Source organism: Saimiri boliviensis, chromosome 12 (genome assembly GCF_048565385.1).
Source record: "Saimiri boliviensis isolate mSaiBol1 chromosome 12, mSaiBol1.pri, whole genome shotgun sequence".
Lineage (NCBI taxonomy): Eukaryota > Metazoa > Chordata > Mammalia > Primates > Cebidae > Saimiri > Saimiri boliviensis.
In genome coordinates, this window is record NC_133460.1 from 18,593,805 (window position 1) to 18,618,816 (window position 25,012).

Consider the following 25,012-nt stretch of genomic DNA (forward strand, 5'->3'; position numbering starts at 1 on the left):
TCGGCTCTGCCTCGCGGGGCTCGCCCCGCCCGCGGCCGGAAGGACCCGGTAAAGGCGCGTCAAGGCCCGGCGCCCAGGCCTATGGAAAGCGCGCTCCACACACCGGCTTTCGGAGCCCCTGGGACAAGCCCGGAGAGGTTGACAGATGAGGAAACTGAGGCTCAGAGAGTGTCCCTTCCCACACTCCGGGCTTGAAGAACGCTCAGACCACCTTCAGGACAGGCAGACTGGCCGCCGAGAGTGAGTTTTCGAAGGGTCTCAGGGTTTCCCCTCCTGTATACCCAAAACCAGATGCTCTGGAACGTCGCTGGAGCTCAAGACACACACATGATGAAGTACCACCCTGGCTGGAAGTTTTGTTTTTTGTTTTTGTTTTGAGTCGGAGGCTCGCTCTGTCACCCAGGGTGGAGCGCAGTAGCGCCGTCTAGGCTCGCTGCAACCTCCGCTTACCGGACGCAAGCAATTCTGCCTCAGCCTCCCAAGTAGCTGGGATCACAGGCATGCCCCACCACGCCCAGCTAATTTTTTGGTATTTTTGGTAGAGACGGGTTTCACCATATTGGCCAGGTTGGTCTAGTACTCCTGACGTTGTGATCCACCCGCGTCAGCCTCCCAAAGTGTTGGGATTACAAGCGTGAGCCACGGCTCTGGGCCTCTGGCTGGAGGTTTTTAACCATGACTCCTCAAATGCAAATGTCATAAGCTAGTGAGATCCTTCCAGATGGATTAGATTAGTATCTCCATTTTACAGATGAAAAAAAAATCCAGGCTGAGAAAGACAAGATAGATCCTCCTAAATTCCTCAGTTTGTAAGGATCCAAGTTGGAGCAGGAACCCGTGTTTCACCTGGCCCCAAATCTTAGAGTAAGGTTTCTCAATAGTAAGCTATTGACCTTTGGGGTAGGATAATTCTGTGTTTCTGAGCGGTGCATTGTAGAATGTTTAGCAACATCCTGGCCTCTTCCCATTAGATGCCAGTTACAAGAACCCCCCACCTCCAGTTATGTCTCAAAATATTGTCAAGTGTCCCCTGGGAAGCCCTATCATCCCGAGTTGAGAACCACTGGTAACTTACTATGTGACCCAGTAACCTCTCTGAACGATGGCTTCAACCATAAATTAGGGAGAAGGATAAGCCCAACCACTGGTCTGCTGTTGCACAGGTCTCAGCCACTTTCCAGACAGGGACCTGTGTTGACCGACCCCTCCTCTGTGCCTGTGGCCATAGCAACCTGGAGAATAAGTCTTTAGATAAAGAAAAGCTGACAGAACACAGTGGTTCACACCTATAATCCCAGCACTTTGGGAGGGCAAAGTTGGTGGATCACTTGAGGCCAGGAGTTCCACACCAGCCTGGTCAACATGGCGAAACTCTGCCTCTACTAAAAATACAAAAACTAGCTGGGCATGGTGCCACCCACTCATAATCCCAGCTACTCAGGAGACTGAGGCAGAAAAATCGCTTGAACCCGGAAGGTGGAGGTTGCAGTGAGCTGAGATCATGTCACTGCACTCCAGCCTGGGCGACTGAGTGAGACTCTGTCTCAAAAAAAAAAAAGAGAGAGAGAGAAGCAGTCACAGGGTGGTAGTGAGGACTGGTGCAAAAGTGACTGTCAAGAACTTAGCACCTAAAGTAGGGGCTCAGAAATATTTGCTGGTATTACTACATCTACTACCTAATATTTCTGGAAACAATCAGGCTAATGGATAGAGAAATAGGCTTGGGATGATGGTTGATGATGATGATCATGACGATGATGATGATAAATCAAAGAATCCTGCCGTAATTCTTCCACAACAGCAAAAAAGAAGAGCTAATGGTGGGTATAGGACAGACAAGAGTCCTTAAATTCTGAAGTTTCAACCTATCATGTTTGGCTTCATGCACTTTGTTCAGCTGCAAAATGATGGGTTCCTCACCCAGGAAAAGATAGTTTGTGTGTGTGTGTGTGTGTGTGTGTGTGTGTGTTCCCTGGGAAAAGATTGTGTGTGTGTGTGTGTGTGTGTGTATTTTCCCTGGATGGATGTTGGAAATCCGAATTGGGGTTTCCACTGGGATTTTTGTTTAAGGGTGCCATCTAGGGGTATCTGTGTGAATCTTTGAATTCCTCCCACTTCTGGCATTTTTGCTGAGCCAGCAGAGTTTTGATTTTCCTTGTGTGACAGCTGCTTCCTCCACCTCATCATGTGTTCCTTCAGGGTTGGGATCCTAGAATCTCTTCATAGCATCAGGACTTGGCTCTCAAGGAACATGCAATGGTTGGGTAAAACGAATCCATGTGCAGCATCTCCTGTGTCTTCCCAAAGACTTGCTACAATGGACTGAATATTTTGTTCCTCTAAAATCCAGATGTTGAAATCCTAACACCCAATGTGATGGGATTAGGCATGGGGCCTTTGGGAGGTGATCAGGTCATGAAGGTGAAGACTTCCTAAATGGAATTAGTGCCTTTATAAAAGAGATCCCAGTTGGCCGGATGCAGTGGCTCACACCTATAATCCCAGCACTTTGGGAGGCCAAGGTGGGTGGATTTCTTGAGTCTAGGAGTTTGAGACCAGCCTGGGCAACATGGTGAAACCTGCCTCTACTAAAAATACAAAAGTTAGCTGGGCATAGTGGCAGATGCCTGTAGTCTCAGCTACTTGGGAGGCTGAGGCAGGAGGATCTCTTGAGCCCAGGCAGTCGAGGCTGCAGTGAGCTGAGATCATGCCACTGCACTCCAGCCTGGGCAACAAAGCAAAACCCTGGCTCATTAAAATAAAATAGATTCCAAAGAGCTCTCTTACCCTCTTTCCACCATGTGAGGATATAATGAGAAGTTGGCAGCCTGCAACAGAGAAGGAAGCCTTTATGGGAACCAGACCACGCTGGCACCCTGATTGTGAGCTTCCAGCCTTCAGAGCAGTGAGAAATAAATGTCTATTGTTTATAAGCGGCCTAGACTTTGGTACTTTGCTATAGTAGCCCCTAAGGATTGAAACTCTTGCTCTGCTTAAACAACTATTTTAGGCCTCAGGAAAGAAATGCCAGGAACACCAGCCTCTGAATAAGCAATGCACAAAAATTCCAGCACTCTGAGAGGCCGAAGTGGGTGAATTGCTTGAGTTCAGAAGTTTGAGACCAGCCTGGGCAACATGGTGAAACCTCATCTCAACTAAAAACACAAAAGATAGCCAGGCATAGTGGCACATGCCTATAGTCCCAGCTACTTGGGAGGCTGAGGCAGGAGGATTTTTTTGAGCCCAGGCAGTCGAGGCTACAGTGAGCTGAGATCACGCCCCTGCACTCCAGCCTGGGCAACAAAGCGAGACCCTGGCTCATTAAAGTGAAATAAAATAAAATGAAATAGATCCCAGAGAGCTCTCTTACCCTCTTTCCACCATGTGAGAATGCAATGCGAAGTTGGCGGCTGCAACACGGAAGGCGGCCTTCACTGCAACCAGAGCACCTTGGGGACAAGTCGAAACCTCGCTGACCTCTGCTCCCCATGTGGGTAGATTTGGCAAATAAAAACACAGGACACTCAATTAAATCTGAATTTCAGGTAAATATCGGGTAACTTTTTAGTTCATGTACAGCCTATGTATTGAATGGGACATGCTTATACTGAAACCTTCTTTTACCTGAAAAATTGCTTAACTGAAATTCTAATTAACTGGGCACCTTGTGTTTTGTCTGGCAGCTGTGTGCACTTGGAGTTGAACAGATTGAGAAGGGAGGTGGGGTGCAGTGGCTCATGCCTGTAATCCCAGCACTGTGGGAGGCTAAGGCAGGTACATCACTTGAGATCAGGATTCAAGACTAGTCTGGCCAACATGGTGAAACCCTATCTTTACTAAAAATACAAAAATAAGCTGAGTGTGTTGGCGCATGCCTGTAATCCCAGCTACTGGGGAGGCTGAGGCAAGAGAATAACTTGAACTCAGGAGGCAGAGGTTGCAGTGAGCCAAGATTGTACCACTGGACTCCAGCCTAGGCAACAGAGTATGACTCCCATCTCAAAAGGAGGAGGAGGAGTAGATGAAGGAGGAGAAGTAGGGGGAAGGAGAGGAGGAGGAGGAGACGAAACTTGAAGCCTATATCCTTTCTTAAGAATTATCCAACAGAAAGTTGTCAGACGACAAACAATCCTCATACAGATGAGGTGGCCTGGGGGAAGGCACTTTCATTCTCTTTGGCAGATATTTTATTTATTTTTCATCTTTCCTCAGATTACATGTAGGTCTTTGGTTGAAGCCATGGAACATATTTCATAATCAAGTTCAAACTTTCCTGCTGACCTAGCTGTGTGACTATGGGCAAGCTAGTTTAGTGTATCAGTTTCCTCAACCATAAAACTTGTGATAATATTAGTAGTCTAGGTTGTTGAGACGATTCAAAGACATGATGTTTATTAAGTGCTTACCAGCAGTCTCGGAAGATAGTATATGCTCAATAGGTGGAAACCATTATTATTGTTTTGATAGTTTTGAACGTAAGTAGACTTAAAGAACACTAAATTTCAGACGGCAGCATGCCTCCTACTCACACACAGGCCGTACGGTCCGTTAGCTCCACATCATGCCCATTCTAATTTTTTCTTTTTTCTTTTTTTTTTGAGACAGAGTCTCGCTGTGTCACTCAGGTTGGAGTGCAATGGTATGATCTCAGTTCACTGCAATCTCTGCCTCCTGTGTTCATGCAATTCCCCTGCCTCAGCATCCCAAAAAGCTGGGATTACAGGTGCCCACCACCACACCCAGCTAATTTTTTGTATTTTTAGTAGAGACAGGGTTTCGCCATGTTGGCCAGGTTGGTTTCAAACTCCTGACCTCAGGTGATCCACCCGCCTTGGCCTCCCAAAGTGCTGGAATTACAGGCGTTAGCCACCTCGCCCAGCCTTATTCTAATTTTTCACTTCATTGGATTACAGTTGCTGTTTTTGGTTGGACATGGGATTTCATACCCAGTATAGGAGCCCTGATCATCTCCCTATTTCTGTCTAAACCAGAGTCTCCAGCGCTCCAACTGTCTCATTTATTCAAAGGCTATTTGCAATCACATATATACTTTATGATAAAGAGCACAATATAAAAAATGGAGAAGATCAGGGTTATTCTGAAAGGATGGAAATCCCAACTTTGAGGAAGGAGTGGGACAAGAAGGAAAATGGAATTACTTGGTGCTATACAATGCTCTTCATAGGATCTCAGAAATGTTTGTGTTCTGGACAGAGCAATGAACTTGGAGTCATCAGGATGGGTTTCAATTATATCAATGCTACTTATGAGTCGAGATGACTTAGGAAAATTACATATTTCTCAGTTTTGTTTTTGTTTTTGTTTTTAGATGGAGTTTTGCTCTTACTGCCCAGACTGGAGTGCAGTGGCACGATCTCAGCTCACTGCAACCTCCCTCCCAGGTTCAAGTGATTCTTCTGCTTTAGCCTCTCAAGTAGCTGGGATTGCAGGTGCCTGCCACCATGCTCTGCTAATTTTTTACTTTTAGTAGAGATGGGGTTTCACCATGTTGGTTAGGCTGGTCCCGAACTCCTGACCTCAAGTGATCCACCCACCTCAGCCTCCCAAAGTGCTGGTATTATAGGCGTGAGCCACCATGTCCAGCCCATATCTATCAGTTTTGATTCCTTATCCTTAAAATGGGAATATCATGGTGTTTTGGGGGAAAATTGAATGAAAAATAAAACAGATATGCAAGCATAAAAAACTCGTTAAATCCACCTTGGTTTTTAGAGAACATCACAGCAACCATGGAACATGGTTTTGAATATTTGGGTGGCAGCTAATATTGTTACTTATGATTATGTACACATCTATTTCTGTGTTTTTTGTAATATTGATGTTAGCTGCAACATTTATAGAGCATCCATTGTTGGATGATCAAACTATCCAAGTTTGCTCAGGACTGCAATGCCTCCAGGATGCAGGACTTAGTGTTAAAATGGGGAAAAACTGGAAAAAGCCCAGGCAAACTGGGATCAATTGGTTATGCTTCTACTATATGCAAATCACTCTGTACACGTCACCCTGTTAACTCTCCAAAGCAAACCTATGAAGTAGGGACTCATGTTATTGCCATTTTACAGACAGAAAGGACACTTGGAGAGATTAAGCAACTTGCCCAAGCCACACAGCTAATTAATGAGAGTAGGATCTGAAGTCTGACCTCTCCAACCGTAGATCCCAAGAACTTAACCACCATACTCGGTGCTTTTAGACTTCTCCAAAGGTCTTTTATTGCTGCTGCTTCTGCTACTCCTGGAACATTGCTAAACATGCTCCCATCTTCTCTTCCATCACCAACACTTCCTGCTGCCCACCTGAGCCTCCAGCAAAGGGTGACACCAGTTCATAGAGCTAGATCATGCCCAGTCTTGTATATAGGCACTGCAGAGTCCCCTCCTTCCCTTAGCAACAGACGCCGAGACTTGGTTACTGTGCCTAGAGTCTGCTTACAATCACTGCCAGTGTTAGAGCCCAGGAAGGAGGAGGGAGAACAGGACAGGCTGCCAGGGTGTTGTTTGGAGGGGTGAGTCCTCTCTCTTCTCTGTATTAATATGTAACTCTCCTTCAGTCTTTCCTCTGCAGTGAACTCAATGTGTTTCTGGAAAATTTCCAAGAGAGAAGCCACTCAAGGGAAAGGAAGTGTGGCCACTGCTGGAGAAGTAAGAACCAGAGCTAAAAGCCCAGCAGAAACCCAGTGCTGTGTCCTTATCTCTAGCTTCCCTTTCTCTCCTCTTCTACAAGGGAACTCCTCAGGTGGCCTTTCAAACTCTATGACCTCAGAGAGGCAGCCACATGAACAGAGCTTTCAGAATATCTGGAAAGTTCCATTGTTGGTGTCATCCCCATTATGCTTTAAGGAAGTGTGAATTTCAGAGCAACTGGATGGTGAGAGGCACAGCCCTGGAGAAACTGAGAGCTCTTTATTCATTTTTTTAAAAATAGCTACAATTAGGGTGGACACCATGAATGACATGGATTGCTCATCTCAGAAGGTAGGTGTGAATTTTAAGACTTTTCTTTTTTTACCTGTATTTTTAATGTGTTGGAAATATGTGGGAAGAGGGATATTTTGATCATAGGCCAATTGGCAAGTTAGATGCCGTTGACTGAACAAGCATATTCATCACATTTTTTATGTTTTCTCCTTTGAAATATCATATTTTGCTGAATGAGACTTTTGGAAATCTTCAAGTTTTGCTGTGAAAAATTCAGGAATAAACACCCATTCTTCCTTTTCCTTCCCTTTCAAACCCATCAGACCATATATTCCATCCATTGGTCTTTGACTATGGCTGCACATTAGAATATTCTGGGAAACATCTTAAAAACATAGAGTCTTGGTCCCCCATCCTAGATTCTGGTCCAGAAGATTTGGAGTGAGGCCCTGGAATCTATATTTTTATATAAGACAGGAGTGATTCTGGTGTAGCAGGTCCTCAGATGAACATTTGGGAACTGCCTCTGTGAAGAATGTGCATACAATCAGAAATAAGTTGCCTAAAGTGACACTTCTACTCAATCTGGGTTCTAGAATCTCTGTTGTATCTCTTTTGAATCACCAGCCTGCCATTCAGGAAAGTGTCCAGAGGAACATTTTAAATTCAAACTTTATAAAACTAAAGTGGAGTTGTAGATAATAATTAAGCCAATATGCTCTGAAATGAAACCTCCTTGAAATTTACCAAAGAGAAAATTTAAGCATTAATTTCTTTTTTTTTGAGACAGAGTCTCTCTCTGTCACCCAGGCTGGAGTGCATTGGCATGATCTTCACTCACTGAAGCCTCTGCCTCCAGGGTCTCCTGAGTAGCTGGAACTACAGGTGTGCACCACCATGCCCAGCTAATTATTGTATTTTTAGTAGACTCGGGGTATCTCCATGTTGGCCAGGCTGGTCTCCAACTCTTGGCCTCAAGTGATCTACCTGCCTCAGCCTCCCAAAGTGTTGGGATTATAGACATGCGCCATCATGCCTGGCCAAGCATTCATGTTTTTGACAGTTTTTCACAACCAGCTAGTTCTTATGAGAATCTCCATCTCCTCTTGAAGGTACCACAGAGGATTCTTAGCCAGGTAGAGCCAAGAAAACTCTTTTTGTTCCATTCTAAGATTGATGCCTAGACCTGCTGATCTTGTGTGTGCCCCATGTCTTCCTGTTCCATGGACTGGGATGCTTTCTGCTATCAGCATACTTACGACTGTTTGTGTATTTGTTTTAGTCTGTGCCTATGACATAGCTCAGTTTAATTTGTTTCTACAGAGTTTCTCCTTCTTTCCATTGTGTTCTGCAAAATGCTCATGGTTTGCTTTCTTCATTATCCCAAGAACAGTATATCTGTCAATTTGCATAATGCAGTAACTCTGTTCTCTGACCTTAGCACTCCATTACTGATTCAGCTGGCTGTATAGCTATCCCTTGGTTGATCATTTCTCAGTATAAACATAAACATAATTCAATCTGGCTCAAACTCAAAAGAATCTCTGGGCTCAAGAAATCAAGAAGTTCAAGTTGGATCAAGGGATTCAATTGATGCCATTGAGAGTCTTTTTCCTTCTAGTGGCTCTGCTTTCTTTTATATTGGCTTCATTCTAAGGCAGAATTCCCCTTACATAAGGGAAAAATGCCGATGAGATATCTGGTCACAAACATCCCACAGCTAGTGACCCTAATGAAAAGAGAGTGCCTTCTTCTCCGGACAGAAAGAGCGGTGGACTCAGAGAGCTCTAGTGAAAGTGTTAGGAAACACTTTGATCAGTCCAGCTTGAGTCATGTGCTTATCCCTGACCAATCACTGCATTTTGGAGGAAGGAGTATTTTGATGTCAGACCTGTGTCACATGCCTTGCCCTGCAGCCAGGGGCTAGGATGAACCCCACTCTATAGCATGGACTAAAATTGGAGTAGAGCCAGTATATTAGTCTGCTTCACGTTGCTATAAAGAAATACTTGAGGCTGGAGAATTTATAAAGAAAAGAGGTTTATTTTGGCTCACAGTTCGGCAGACTGTACAAGAAGCATATTGGTGGCATCTACTCCTGGTGAGGCTTCAGGAAGCTTACAATCATGGTGGAATTTGAAGCAGGAGCAGGCATACCACATGACCAGAGTGGAAGCAAGAGAAATACCAGGCTCTTTTCAACAACCAGGTCTCATGTAAATGAACAAAACAAGATCCCACCCTCTCATTACCATGAGGACAGCACCAAGCCCTTCATGAGGGATCTGCCTCCATGACCCAGACACCTCCCACTAGGCCTCACTTCCAACACTGGGGATCGCATTATACCATGAGATTTGGAGGGGACACATATCCAAACTGTAGCAGCCAGCAATGTTCATAGGGCCGTATTCCTCTTTTCTTTTGCTGGGACGAGGAAATTCCCAATTGATGTCATGGCTGAAATTTTCAGAAGCAAAAAGGCCAAGACACCTCCTGAATGTTAACATCCTGCTGGACTGCAGAGGGTCAGAATTGTTTCCCTCCCCTCCTCTTCCCTTCCCTCTTTCCTTTCCTTCTTTTTTCTTTTCTTTTCTTTTTGTTACCTTCTCATTCCCACTCTTGTTATAACCCACTCAAGATGTTCTAATGGCATGGTGTTTGCTTGTTGCTGTTTTAATGAAGATTTTTATTTGAAACAGATTTAAAATCTAGGCCAAAGGAAACATTTCCACTGACCGCCAAATCTTTTTAACCTAACTTATCAATCGATATATGTCTTATATCTTGGATCCTGAAAGAAATCATGAATGCCTTCATCTCTCTGAAAATACTGTAGCCAAAATCTTCCTTGGGTAGTATAGTACCTGCTTTGGATAACTAGATTTCTTTCAGATGGATGCTGGGATTTTTCCATTTTGTTAATCCCATCAGTGCAGATCTGCTATTAACTTCAGAGGTGAAAGAGAGAGCTCTTGGAGATAATTGGTAAATTCTCAGATTCTTAAAATTGACGTCAAGAGCAGAAAGTCAGACAGTGATTTAAAACAACATGGCAGATTTTGTAAGATGAAAACAACAAGGTCAGTGGTTCTCAAATGCATCATATTTGAGGTAGGGCTCAAACATTTCTATTTTTAATACAGTTCCATTGGAGAATCTGATATGCCGCAATTTTTGAAAACCATTGAACTAGGCTATTATTAGATCAGTGAACCCATTCTATGGTTTTGAAGATCTGAGTCTCAGTATATATCTTTGTTTATGAGCTTGCATGTTTTTGTTGAATTTTGAGGTCTACAATCTTCCTAAAGTAATTAGCCATGTAAGTGATCCTTGCCATTTGCAAAGTGTTGGGATGCAGAAGGATGTGTATTTAAAAGACATTGACTGGCTGGGCATGGTGGCTCACTCCTGTAATCCCATGTCTAAACCATGTCTCTACTAAAAATATAAAAGTTAGCAGGGCGTGGTGGCATGCAACTGTAATCTCAGCCACTAGGGAGGCTGAGGCAGAAGAATCGCTTGAACCCAGGGGGTAGAGGTTGCAGTTGCAGTAAGCTGAGATCGTGCCACTGCACTCCAGCCTGGGAAACAGAGCAAAACTTGGTCTCAAAAAAAAAAAAAAAAAAAAAAAGTTACTGACTTAGAAGGCAAGCCAGCCAATTATGTGGCTGGGATGTGTTACCTATCTTCTCAGCCTCACTTTCTTCAGCTAGAAAACAATCTCATAAGGTTGTACAGTACCTGACATATAACTGTTTGGAATAATGGTAGATATTATTGCTGCTGTTATTGTTGTTTTTGTTGCTATTTAATGAGGCAGGTGCTCCAGGAGAGATAATAATGGTTAATTTGAGTCATCTGTAAGGGGTTAGAGGTAGGGGAGGCAGCTAATAACTGTGTCGTATGTCTCTGCCCCATCCCACCCCCATCAATGATCTTGCATGTCATAATTTGCACACCCAAATAAATCACATTGATACAATGTTGGCTCATCTTATCTAGGAGTTAAGTCCAAAGTCATTGCCTAAGGTGAAAATCACAGAGAGCCAAAGTTGCCCTGGAAAATCCCTCAAATCACCTTTAAAGTGCTGAACAGCAGCACCTCTCAATAAGTCCGGGCCAACGGTTTTTCTTCCAGTGTTGGAACACATTGCAGTTTCTCCATCACTAGCCCCAGGTGAAGTGGTTGTTTGCATATAGGGGCTGAGTCTTAGGACACGACCATATGTGATCTTGGCCAGGCACAGTGGCTCACGCCTGTAATCCCAGCACTTTGGGAGGCCAAGGTGGGTGCATCAGGAGGTCAGGAGATCAAGACCATCCTGGCCATGGTGAAACCCCATATTTACTAAAATATAAAAAATTAGCTGAGAGAGGTGGCACACGCCTGTAGTCCCAGCTACTCAGGAGGTTGAGGCAGGGGAATTGCTTGAACCTGGGAGATGGAAGTTGCAGTGAGCCAAGATCACCAGTACCCTACCCTCCGTGACTGAGATTGTGCCACTGTACTACAGCCTGGCAACACAGAAAGACTCTATCTCAAAACAAACAAACAAACAAACAAAAAAGACACAACCATGTGTGGTCTCATTCAATAATACAATCACCTTCATCTCTGCTCAGGATAGGTAGAGGGGCACTTGGGATCTGAGAGTGACCATGGAAACCATAATTTACCCTTACCTGAGGCTCACTCCAGAGTATGCACTCACTGGTTGGAATGGAGGACTCAACATCCACAGTGTTGAAATAATACTTTTCCTTTTCACAGGAAGCACAAAGAGTTCCTCATGTATGTGTTAAATACACAGAAAATTCAGTGTCACTGCCTGAGTGAATTTCTCTTTGGAATTTTGTACATGTGAAAATGCAAGAGTCCACCCAGGTTGGGGGGGGGGGCGTGGCTCACTCCTGTAATCCCAGCACTTTGGGAGATTGAGGTGGGTGGATCAACAGAGGTCAGGAGTTTGAGACCTCCCTGACTAAGATGGTGAAAACCCATCTCTACTAAAAATACAAAAATTAGCTGGATGTGGTGGTAGGCACCTGTAATCCCAGCTACTTGGGAGGCTGAGGCAGGAGGATTGCTTGAACGCAGGAGGCAGAGGTTGCAGTGAGCTGAGATCATGCCATTGCACTCCAGCCTGGGTGACAGAGTGAGATTCTGTTTCAAAAAAAAAAAAAGGAAAGGAAATGCAAGAGTCTATTTTTTTAAAGTCACCTCCTTTAATTATACTTGAGGGTAGGGTACTGGGGATGTCCTCAGAATTTGGGCTCTTCCATGGGGTAAAAATATCCAAATTTGCTCATAGAAGGGAATCTGAGGAGGAGACACTGGATGATTAACAAATGAAGCAGGGGCCAGGTGCAGTGGCTCACGCCTGTAATCCCAGCACTACCGGAGGCTGAGGCGGGTGGATCACCTGAGATCAGGAGTTCAAGACCAGCTGAGATAGTGCCACTGCACTCCAGCCTGGGCGACACAGCAAGACTCCATCTCAAAAAAAAAACAAAAAAAAAAAAAACAGGAGTGGAAGGGTTGGGGAGATAGTCATAGGATACAAAATTTCAGTTAGATGAAAGGAATAAGTTCAAGAGATCTATCGTACAGCATGGTGACTAATTAACAATATATTGTATTCTTGAACAATGCTATGAGAGTTGATGTATTCTCACTGCAAAGATAATAACCATGCAAGGTAATGTATATGTTAACTAGATTTAGTCACGCTATGATCTGTATACACTTCAAAACATCTGAGTGCGATCTCAGCTCACTGCAACCTCCACCTCCCAGGTTCAAGTAATTCTCCTGTCTCAGCCTCCTGAGTAGCTGGGACTACAGGTGCATGCCACCGGCCCAGCTAATTTTTGTAGTTTTAGTAGAGACAGCGTTTCACCATATTGGCCAGGCTGTTCTTGAACTCCTGATCTCAGGTGATCCACCCGCCGTGGCCTCCCAAAGTGATACGATAAATGAAACATACATAATGGATGGGAATAAGAGGGGTGTTTTGTGGGCAGAACTCTGGGCCTAAAACCTTTCCTGGGGCTCTTTAGTCCTAACCAACTCAGAGGCTTGCAAATCTTCCCTAATTTCTGAAGGGTGGCTTTGTTCCCATGTCCCACAGATTGCCAAAAGTGACTCCATACATCACATGAGCCACTCCCAGAGGCAGCCAGAGCTGCCACCTCTGCCTGCTTCTGCTAACGAGGAACCATCTGGACTCTATCAGGTATGCACACCTGGCTCCCAGCTCAGTTGAGGGTGATGAGGTGAAGAGCGTACCCTACTTCTCTTGGTATTTGACAGATACTTGTTGGGGGCAGGGAGTCAAACAGATCTGACAAGTCAGATTAGTATTTGGTCACTTTTGCCCCAAGAAGAGGTTGCAGCAGTGTAGGGGAGAGAGCTATACCATTGTCAAAGGTGAGTTAGAATCTGGCCATCCACTGATCTGCTGTGTTATTTACACTCTCTGAACTTCTGCATGTTTCATTGTAAAATGAGGGTACCTACTTGTAGTCATGTCCGTAAGGAATAAAGACCAGAGATGTCAATTACCTGCCTCATAGTTACTGGTGAATGCAAGCTATTATCTCTGACATCAGAAATCATGCTCACAATGGTCAGTGGAGTATAATTGGTATTTGTTCAGAAAATCTTTCCACTGAATGTGCAGAAGGCAAAAACACAGCATAAGGTGTTATGCCCAAGCAAGTTTAAACAGAAATGCCATGCTCTGAGTTTGTTGAGAGTCTGCTTTAATGGCCGGTGTCCGAGAGTCAGCTAGAGCTCAAACCTCTTGGCCCAGAACAAAGGGCGGTCAATATTTTTATATCAGTTTAGGGTCGGGGGCAGTAAGCAGATTATTACAGAAGCAGAAGGAGCAGGTTAGGGGAAGGGGTGGTGGTGCCTAACAACAAAATTCTGTTTAAAGTTGTTTTTCACTCAGGATGTGAGGTAGGCAGTTACACAGTTGCAGGTACAGGATGTATGGGCCAGTGGGCCCTGTTTCTCAGAAAATTGGTTACAAAGATGCCATGTGTCTCAGACTACAAAGTTCTCAGAACAGAATGCCCTGCATAGCTCAGGGAGGGCAAAACAGAGTTGGCAGGATTGTTTAAAATGTATTAATCACAGCCAAGCTAGGGTATGTCAAAGGCATTTGGAACTCTCATGAGCCTCTGTGTGAGTAAAGCCCAGGCTCATCGAGAGATGTTCCTCGTTGTGTCTCACTCTGCACCTCTTCCCTTGTAGACTGTCATGTCACACAGCTTTTACCCGCCCTTGATGCAGCGCACATCATGGACCTTGGCTGTACCCTTCAAAGAGCAGCAGCACCACCGTGGACCCAGTGATTCCATCGCCAACAACTACTCCTTGATGGCCCAGGACCTGAAGCTGAAAGACCTGCTGAAAGTCTATCAACCGGCCACCATCAACATCCCTAGGGACAGGACCAGTCAGGGGCTGCCATCGTCAGGTACTTATGGCAGTGTTATGCCCTTGCAGAATGGGGCTTTGGAGTGATTTTTTATTTTTAAGTTGGAGCCTCACTCTGTCACCCAGGCTAGAGTGCAGTGGTGCAATCTCAGCTCACTGCAACCTCCACCTCCAAGGTTCAAGTGATTCTCCTGCCTCAGCCTCCTGAGTAGCTTGGACTACAGGTGTGTGCCACCACACCTGGCTAATTTTTTTGTATTTTTAGTAAAGATGGAGTTTCACTATGTTGACCAGGCTGTTCTCAAACTCCTGACCTCAGATGATCCGCCTGCCTCAGCCTCCCAAAGTGCTGGGATTACAGGCATGAGCCACCGCATCCAGCCTGGAGTGAAATATTTACTCCTGGGTTCTGATCCTGGCTCCCCTTTTGCTGCACCTAACTTTGGAGAACTTTGCAAAGCCTCACTCTCCTCCTTATCTATGAAACGGAAGTGATTGCAATGGCTAACATTTATAGACCGTTTACCAGGCACTGTTCTATGTACTTGTGTTGTTGATTGCTGCATGATAAGTTGCTCCAAAACTCTGTGGCTTAAAACAACCCGTATTTATTATCTTACAATTTCAGTGGGGCAGGAATGTGGACATGGCTTAATTTGTAGTGCTGGCTCAGGGCCCCTCACTAGGGTGCAATCAAGGCATACACCATGGCCACCATCATCTAAAGGCAACTAGGGAAGGATCCTCTTCCAAGCTTACTCATGTCATCAGGTCCTTGCTGGCTGTTGGCCATAGACATCAGTTTCTTGCTACATGAGCCTCTCCCCTAGAACAACTCACAACATGGCTTCTGATTTCCCTTAGAGTTGGGGAAGGGAGGGAGGGGGAGAGGGAAAGAGGGAGAGAGGGAGAGAGAGAGAAAGAGAGAGAGAGAGAGCGAGCGAGAGAGTGAGAGAGCGCCAGCAAGAGAGAACCCATAGTCTTTTTGGAACTTAATCTTAGAAGTGACAGCCTATCACTTTTGCCATATTCTGTTCATTAGGAGTCACTAGTTCTATCTTACATTCAATGGGAGAGGATTACACAACAAAGGGGTGTTACCAGGAAATGGAGATCATTGGGGGCCATCTTAGAAGCTGCTTACCACAGCACCTTGTATGTATTAATTTAATTTCCACCAAGCATACATAATCTGCATAAAGGTATCCTTTAGTAATTTTTGCTGGACATATGTTGGCACTCTTAATCTACTCTTTGTCTCAAACTCATTTTCATAGTTTTCATTTTTCTCTCTGTGCCACATTTGGGTGAGTTTCTCAATTACATCTTCCAGTTCACTAATTTTCTCCTTAACTCTGTTCAGTCTTGAGTTTTTCATGTTAATGAGTGTGTTTTAGCTCATGACAATATCTATTTCAAATATTCTAATTTGGTTTATGGTTTTCTATCTCCCTTCTCCAAATTCTGATTCCATTCTTATTGTCATAGTCCTTTCAATATCACCTGGAGGATTTTTTTTTCCAAGAGGTTCTTACCAGTGTTATTTGTGTGTTACATATACACACATAGTCTCTAGGATGCTGCCTTTGCATGTTCCTGCTTTTAGGATATGCGGCAAATAATTAATGCCCAAATGTTCAAGATCATGATACACAGAACCTTAAGTTTGCTGCTGTAATTACTAATTTCATGGTCATTGTCTTAGTTTGTTTTGGGCTGTTACAGCAAAGTGTCATAAACTGAGTGGCTTATAAACAATCTTATGGTTTTGGGGGCTGTAAAGTCCAAGATCAAGGTACTGACAGATTCGATGTATGGTGAGGGTCCTCTTCCTGATTTATAGATAGCTGTCTTCTTTATCTTTTTGCTGTGTGCTCACATGGGAGAAGGGGTGACGGATCTTTTTGGTGTTTCTTTTATAAAGGCACAATCTCATTCATAAGATGGAGCCCTTATGACCTAATCACCTCCCAAGGGTCCCACCTCCAAATACCATCATGCTGGAGATTAAGTTTCAACATACAAATTTTGACAAGACATTAGCATTCAGGCTGTAGTAGTCTTTAATAATTTTCTTAGTCCAAAATTATTAATATCTGTGAAGAACTAGAGCTAATGCCTAGGCAAGCCAGAGTCTTTGAGTATAAAGTACTAAGATGCTTTCTTCAGAGCGGCACTGGTGTCTGTTATTCATGTCCTTGCTTGAGTTGATTTCTGCTTATTATTCATTAAAATACATGTGTACTTGTAGGATCTTAAAAATTTATTTTGGAGCAATATTGTTTTTCTGTACTATTTCCATTTTGTAAATCTATCCCTCGATTATTGAGTTTATTGAGAGAATTGCTTGAGCCCAGGAGTTGGAGACCAGCCTGGGCAACATGACAAAACCCTGTCTCTACAAAATATAGGAAAATTAGCTGGGTGTGGTGGCATGCACCTGTACCAGCTACAGGAGGCTGTGGTGGGAGGATCACTTGAGCCTGAGAGGTCGAGGTTGCAGGGAGTTGAACTCGTGCCGCTGCACTCCAGCACAAGCAACAGAGCGAGACCCTGTCTCAAAAAAAAAAAAAGATTTTTTAAAATTATTGTTATGTTTAGACTATTTTGAGCAGTTCATAGACACTTTAGCAAGTAATATCTAGCTAAAGTTTAATATAGTTTTTATATCACTTATTGAATTGATAGCTACCTTCTATTTATTGCAAATTACATTGTTTTTTCTACTTGCAATAAATATATACTTACTGTTTTTCTATTTGTGATAATAATATAAAATTTCTTTTACAAATAAACATACTGTTTATTTTTATTTTTCTTTCTTTATTATTGTTATTATTATTTGAAACAGAGTCTTGCTCGATGACTCAGGCTAGAGTGCAGTAGTGCAATATTGGCTCACAGCCACCTCCAGCTCCCAGGTTCAAGCAATTCTCCCTGTCTCAGCCTCCCGAGTACCTGGGACTACAGGTGCTCACCACCATGCCTGGCTAATTTTTATATTTTTTAGTAGAGATGGGGTTTTGCCATGTTGGGCAGGCTGGTCTTGAACTCCTGACCTCAGGTGATCCACCTGCCTCGGCCTCCCAAAGTACTGGAATTACAGACGTGAGCCACTGTGCCAGGCCAAATGTACTAAGTTTAAATCTACTTAAGTCTACTTAAAGAGAAACATTAAACAGAAATACAATGGGTGTTTATAAAATAGAGCATACGGTATTGGAGAGCATGTGAAATCGGCAGTTATTAATTCTTGCCAAATGTATGGATGAATGGAAAATATGCACATACCCACTTTATGGTTGAGGAAGCTGAGGTCCAGAGTGATGAAGCCAGTTCTTCAGGATCACACAGGTAATCAGTGATGCATGCGGGACCTGAGCCCACACCTTCTGTCTCATCACACCATATCATTTCCACCTCCCTTAGAGTGCTCCTAGATTGTTCCAAAGTCATGTCCCTGTGGTCAGACTTTCTTTTAAAAATAAATATACTGTTTATTTTTATTTTACTTTATTATTTTATTATTGATTATTATTATTATTATTATTATTATTATTATTATTATTGTTTAAGACAGAGTCTTGCTCTATCAATCGGGCTAGAATGCAGTAGTGCAATCTTGGCTTACTGCAACCTCTGGCTCCCAAGTTCAAGCAAGTCTTCCTGCTTTAGCCTCCTGAGTAGCTGGGACTACAGGTGCTTGCCACCATGCCCGGCTAATTTTTATATTTTTTAGTAGAGATGGGCTCAAGGCCACTGCCATCACTATGTCTTTCTTCTCCATTCTTTCAGCAAATAAAAGCTCCTTAGAGCCCATGATGAAGAAAATGAAGTTTTCCTACAGAAACAAAGAAGAGTCCACTGGGTAAGATGTCACTGTGGGCACCAGAGAAGGAAGGACAGTGGGCTGAACAGAAGAAGGATGTGGTCTCACTAAAGCCACACTCTCTGCTTCGTGGTTTCAAAGCATTCCCAGATAATCATGTTTTTATCCACCAATCGCCTCAATCAAAAAAAATTTTTTTTTGAGATGGAGTCTTGCTCTGTTGCCCAGGCTGGAGTGCAGTGTACAATCTCAACTCACTGCAACCTCCACCTCCCAGATTCAAGCAATTCTCCTGCCTCAGTCTTCTGAGTAGCTGGAATTACAGGTACATGCTAATTTTTGTATTTTTAGTAGAGATAGGGTTTCATCATGTTGGCCAGGCTTTTTGAGATTGTAAACAAAAATAAGCCAACTGAACACATGCTAAAATACCTATGAGGTGTTCAGTCATTAGGGACATCATTGAAGTATACACACCTGCCATTAGATGACACAGAGGCGAGGGGCTTCTATGGCAGAACCACATTCATCAGGCTAGAGAAAGTATAGATAACACCACAGCACCTCTCTGGAGAACCACACACCAAGGACTGAGCTGTGACTACTTTTCAGGATCAAGTTGGCCTGCAAAACGTCAACCTTCCCACCCATGAAGGAGGTAAAGACATCTTTGACGCTCCCTGGAAGCAGACCAATGAGTCCAGAACAGCAGATCGATGTCATGTTACAGAAGGAGATGGAAATAGAAAGTAAAGAAAGCAAGCCCTCTGAATCGGACCTGGAGGTATGTTCTTGTTGCCCTCTTTCCCTCAGTTTGCTGAGTAATATTCTTGGCATCTCAGTGATTCTAAATTCAGGGAGAACAGCAGAATCATCTGGGAAATGTTTGAAAAACACCAAAGTCTAGACCCAAGACAGGCTACTGAAGAGGGCATGTGATTGTGTGCGTGTGTGTGTGTGTGTGTGTGTGAGAGAGAGAGAGAGAGAGTATATGTGTGGGCATGTTCTCTATCCTAGTAAGTGATGGGAATTGATACCTTTGGTCCTTTTAGAACATGGGTTTTAAAAATGGTGACCCATAGGCTAGAGGTGCCAGATTTTGCAAGGCAAAAAATGGGACATGTAGTTAAATTCAATTTTAGATAATGAATAACTTCTTAGTATAAGTATATCCCAAAGCATCCCATATTTTATGTGGGATCTCTATCATAAGGCTGAATTGGGCCTGTAGATGTGTTTTGAAAATGAGGTGGCTGGGCATGGTGGCTAGCTCCTGTAATCTCAGCACTTTGGAGGGCTGAGGTGGGCAGATCACTTGAGGTCAGGAGTTCAAAGCCAGCCTGGCCAACATGGTCAAACACCATCTCTACTGAAAATACAAAAAAATTAGCCTGGCATGGTGGTGGTCACCTGTACTTTCAGCTACTCGGGAGGCTGAGGCAGGAAAATTTCTTGAACCTGGGAGGTGAAGGTTGCAGTGAGCCGAGATCAAGCCACTGCACTCCAGCCTGGGTGACAGAGCGAGACTCTGCCTCAAAAAAAAGAAAGAAAGAATGAGGTGTCTGGGCATGGTGGCTCATGCCTGTAATCCCAGCACTTTAGGAGGAGGAGGAGGAGGGAGGATCACTTGAGCCCAGGATCTCAAGACCAACCTGGGAAACACGGAGAAACCTCATCTATAAAAATTAGCTGGGCATGGTACCATCCATCTGTGGTCCCAGCTGCTTAGTAGGCTGAGGTGAAAGAATTGCTTGTCCCCAGGAAACTGAGGCTGCAGTGAGCTATTACTATGCTACTGCACTCCAGTTTGGGCAGCAGAGTGAGACCCTGTCTCAAAAAAAAAAAAAAAAAAAAAAAAAAGGTAGGGAGAGGAATTCACAACCCTTTCTAGGACAAGACGACCTACCCTTGGTCCCCTTCTCTGACACCTCAGGTATCCCAGCTATGATCATGCCACTGTACTCCAGCCTGGGCAACAGAGCAAGATCCTATCTCAAAAGAAAGAGAGAATGAGGAAAGTTTCACATAAGCGACATTTTCCAACTTCTCTTGAGAAAGCTAAAATACTTGGTGCTAAGCAGTAGCTACCTCCTTTAGATGAGAAATCCACTCCTCAGTTCATCACAGTTCCCACCATTCCTTATTATTCTCTTAGGTATAGCCAACTTTCACTTCTTAACATTACCTACCTGGCTCCAGGTAGATGTTTGAGTTTCCAACTCATTCTTAAAAGAACAACAAAACTTTAGAGCAAATGTCTTGTGGGTTCGGGGTATATGATAAAATGATTAACAAAAACTCACAGTGAGTACATGCTACTGGCAAAATTCCATGCTAAACCCTCTAGCTGCTTGACCCTACTCAAGACCTCGGTTCTGTGATTATCTCTACTGTCCACTTGTGGAAAGTGGAGCATAGACTGATCACGCAATGTGCTAAGGGCTGCAGGGTAAGAGACAAAACTAGGACTTAACCCAGGTCTGGCCGTTACCAAAGTCTCTGTGTTCTTACGACCTGTGCACCATTTCACAAACTTGCCTGAAGATCAGGATCACCTGGGGTGCTTGTTAAACACCCTAAATGCCTGAGGAGGGACCTGGGAATATGTATTTTAACAAGCACTTTTTACCCCCGCCTGAACCCAGACAGTTCTTAAAATCAGAAAAGCTTCGCAATACTCCCCTGTTAGCAGCTGCTTTTACTAATTTTGGAGAGAGGTGAGGGTAACAAAGAGGTGGCAGCAAACTCTTCTTTTTTTAGACAGAGTCTCGCTCTGTCACCCAGGCTTGAATGCAGTGGCGCAATCTTGCTTCACTGTAAACTTCGCTTCCTGGGTTCAAGTGATTCTGCTGTCTCAGCCTCCCAAGTAGCTGAGATTACAAGTGTGCACCACCCCACCTGGCTAATTTTTGTATTTTTGTTAGAGATGGGGTTTCACGATGTTGGCCAGCCTGGTGTCGAACTCCTGACCTGAGGTGATCCACCCGCTTCGGCCTCACAATATGCTGAAATCACACGCGGGAGCCACCGCACCTGGCCAGCAACCTCTTCTGATCTGGCACTGAAATTTAAAAATGGGCTTCAAGCCCTTTCCTCACACTCTATGCCTCTCTTCTATCTTAAATTAGTGATTCCTAGAGCCACTCAGCCATCCAGCAGCTCAGAGGCAAACCCAAATAAACAAAATTTCCTGAAGTCACCAGGTCCCATTGGCCATTTTTGTTTCATTTGTGTGTTTATGTTGCTTTCAAAACTTAAAAGCCTGTGCTTGGATAAGAAGAACTATCTGCTGGGTGCATTGGTTCATGCCTATAATTCCAGCACTTTGGGAGGCTGAGGCAGGCAGATCACCTGAGGTCAGGAGTTCCAAGACCAACCTGGCCAACACGGTAAAACCCCGTCTCTACTAAAAATACAAAAATTAGCCAGGTGCCTTGGTATATGCCTGTAGTCCCAGCTACTTGGGAGGCTGAGGCTGGAAAATCACCTGAACCCAGGAGGCAGAGGTTGTAGTGAGCTGAGATTGTACCACTACACTCTAGCCTGGGCAACAAAAGTGAAATTCTGTCTCAAAAAAAAGAAAGAAACATCATGTATCTTGAACTTTGGGAATATTTTTCCACACTGACAACTATAAGCCACAGGATCAAAGTGCTTTGTAGGAGATTATTACTGTTCAGATGAATGATTAGAGGCCATTTTAGGAGCTTGTCATTCCTCTTTTTAAAGATCACCAGATATGCCTCTTCCATCCCTGGTCTCTGCACTCACACTCCACTCTTCTTATCTGAGTGGCATTTGACAGATCTTCCCTTATACCCCACTGACATCTCTCTGGCTTTGGTTGATTCTTCTGAAGTCCTGGGGAGAATTTGCCAGTGACCTCGTTGCCATGAGTGTGAAGCGACAGGCCCAGGGTGCATGGTTACAGAAAGTGAAGGATATGGATGAATGCTGTATGAGTGGGGTCTCTTGGCCACTGATGGGCAGGACAGGTGATCCCGTGATCCATTCATGACAATTTTCTTGCTGGTGGTTTGTTTATGGAAGAGATACTATTACTATCTGACGAATGGAATCCGCAAAGACATGATTGCCCCTGAGGAGGGTGAAGTGATGGTTCGGATTTCAAAGCTGATTTCTAACAAGCTGCTGACAAGTCCCTTCCTGGAGCCCCTGATGGTGGTCCTCATGCAGGAGAAGGAGAATGACTATTACAGTAGCCTCATGAAAAGCATCGGTAAGGCTGGCGGGCATAAAGGGGGCTGGGGAGCTTCTATGTAGAGGGCACTTTAAAAAATTTTTATTTTCATAGAGACAGGGTCTTGCTTTGTTGCTCAGGCTGGTCTGGATCTTCTGGGCTCAAGCCAGCCTCCATTCTCAGCCTCCCAAAGTGAGGGGATTACAGGCATGAGGCACTGTGCCTGGCCTGGAAGGCACCTTCTTTCTTCTCGCTTTGTTGTTTGCCACCCTGGTTCCGCTGGAAATACCCAAAACATCGTTTACTCTTTAATTCAAATTCCCCCAACCCTCTACCATCACTGATGTCTACGCTAGCATTTCACACATTAACGTGCATTCACGTAACCTGCAGATCTTATCAAAATGCAGATTCTGATTCAGTAGATCTGAACCTGGGCCCTGAGATTCTACATTTGCAAAATTTAAAACAATTTTTTTTTTTTTTTTTTTTTTAGTTACAGGCTATCCTATGTTGCCCAGGCTTGTCTCAAACGTCCTGGACTCAAGAGATCCTCCTGCCTCGGCCTCCCAAAGTGCTGGGATTATAGGCAGTGGTGTGATCTTGGCTCACCGAAACCTCCGCCCCCTGGGTTCAAGCAATTCTCCTGCCTCAGCCTCCCAAGTAGCTGAGATTACAGCTGTGCACCACCACACCCAGCTAATTTTTGTATTTTTAGTAGAGATGGGGTTTTGCCATGTTGGCCAGGCTAGTCTCAAATTCATGACCTCAAGTGATCTGCCGACTGCAGCCTCCCAAAGTGCTGGGATTACAGGTGTGAGCCATGGCGCCTGGCCTGTTACTCATTCTTTTTGAACTAGCACCATTACTTCTAAGAAACTTTCTACCAATCTTTCTTAGTATGTAAAACATTTGGCCTCTAAATTTCTATTTGTAAGTGTAATGGATGATATCATCCATTGTGGGGTTTTTGATACGTGCATCTATTTTGGTGTGAGAAAGCAATCAGTGACTAATGAGCTACCAGCAAATCCTATTTCATTGTCATGCATGATACTAGACATCCTACCAAGGCTCAACCCCAGGTTCTAAGTGCTCCACACTGTGAAGTCACACTCCTCCTTCCTGTAAAATATCCTCAGAAGGCCGGGCGCGGTGGCTCAAGCCTATAATCCCAGCACGTTGGGAGGCCGAGGCGGGCGGATCACAAGGTCAAGAGATCGAGACCATCCTGGTCAACATGGTGAAACCCCGTCTCTACTAAAAACACAAAAAATTAGCTGGGCATGGTGGCGCATGCCTGTAATCCCAGCTACTCAGGAGGCTGAGGCAGAAGAATTGCCTGAATCCAGGGGGCGGAGGTTGCGGTGAGCTGAGATCACGCCATTGCACTCCAGGCTGGGTAACAAGAGCGAAACTCCATCTCACAAAAAAAAAAAAAAAAAAAAAATATCCTCAGAAAACAAACACCTAGAGTGAAGCTTCCTCAGTTGAGTTTTACCCTCGGGATTACCTGTGACCTTGCAAATGGACAGAGGCTCATTTACATTCTACGAGTTGAAGCTAAAACCAGGTATGCTAGATCATGCCTGTAATCGTAGCCCTTTGGGAGGCCAAGGTGGGCAGATCACCTGAGGTCAGGATTTTGAGACCAACCTGGCCAATATGGCAAAACCCTGTCTCTACTAAAAATACAAAAAATTAGCTGAGTGTGGTGGCAGTCACCTGTAATACCTCCAACTACTCTGGAGGCTGAGGCAGGAGAATTGCTTGAACCTGGGAGGCAGAGGTGGAGGTTGCAGTGAGCCGAGATCGTACCACTGTACTCCAGCCTAGGACAGAGTGAGACTCTATCTCAAAAAAAAAAAAAAAATAGAGTTGAAGCTAAGGCCAGGCATAATAACTCATGCCTGTAATCCCAGCACTTTGGGAGGCAGAGGTGGGAGAATCACTTGAGCCCAGGAGTTTGAGACCAACCTGGCCAGCATAGTGAGACCCCATCTCTATATTTAAAAAAAAAAAAAAAAGAAAGAGTTGAAGCTAAGATCACAAACCTTAGAGCTTAATAACCAGGTGTTTGTCCTTTCTGGTTGTAGTTGATTACATCCTCTTGGACCCCACGGAGAGAAAACGGCTCTTTATTGAGAGCATCCCCCGCTTGTTCCCTCAAAGAGTGATCCGGGCCCCTGTGCCCTGGCACAGTGTCTACAGGAGCGCCAAGAAGTGGAACGAGGAGCATCTGCACACGGTGAACCCCATGATGCTCAGCCTGAAAGAGCTGTGGTTTGCAGAGTAAGAAGTCCCTTCTCTTTTTTTCATTCCCTTTCTTTATTGCATCCACGTGTAAGCAAACCTGTTCTGCTGTGCACAGTGGGAGTAGCCCTGCCAGTACAGAGAAGAAAGGGAAAAAGATCCTAGGCCAAATGTGCACGTGAACTGTAAGTAACACTTCTCCTTGCAGGCTTGCGTGTCCCTCCTTTGTGTCTCCAGGGCACCCCGTCCCTGTCTCTAAGCACTGGAGAATCCTGCTTAGTTGCACAGACTTGGAACCAGCCTGTTCAGGTCTAACTCCTGGCTCTGCTGCTTCA

General features: G+C 44.4%; 1 protein-coding gene across 4 annotated transcripts in view; it reads left to right on the top strand.

Annotated features, from left to right (window-relative positions):
• Window positions 1-58: 58 nt before the first annotated feature.
• Window positions 59-25,012, top strand: part of DNAH3 (dynein axonemal heavy chain 3) — a 213,900-nt gene continuing 188,946 nt past the window's right edge. For 3 of the 4 annotated variants that reach the window (XR_012512758.1, XM_074381955.1, XM_074381956.1), the window contains exons 1-8: window positions 59-3,545; window positions 6,575-6,998; window positions 13,079-13,183; window positions 14,209-14,434; window positions 18,190-18,262; window positions 18,836-19,007; window positions 22,274-22,463; window positions 24,521-24,716. Coding sequence is in view for 3 of the 4 variants with exons in the window: in XM_074381955.1 (XP_074238056.1) it covers window positions 6,969-6,998; window positions 13,079-13,183; window positions 14,209-14,434; window positions 18,190-18,262; window positions 18,836-19,007; window positions 22,274-22,463; window positions 24,521-24,716 (992 nt within the window). In the remaining variant the exon portion in view is untranslated. The remainder of the gene's footprint in view (window positions 3,546-6,574; window positions 6,999-13,078; window positions 13,184-14,208; window positions 14,435-18,189; window positions 18,263-18,835; window positions 19,008-22,273; window positions 22,464-24,520; window positions 24,717-25,012) is intronic. The other variant, XM_074381954.1, reaches the window with a different exon arrangement.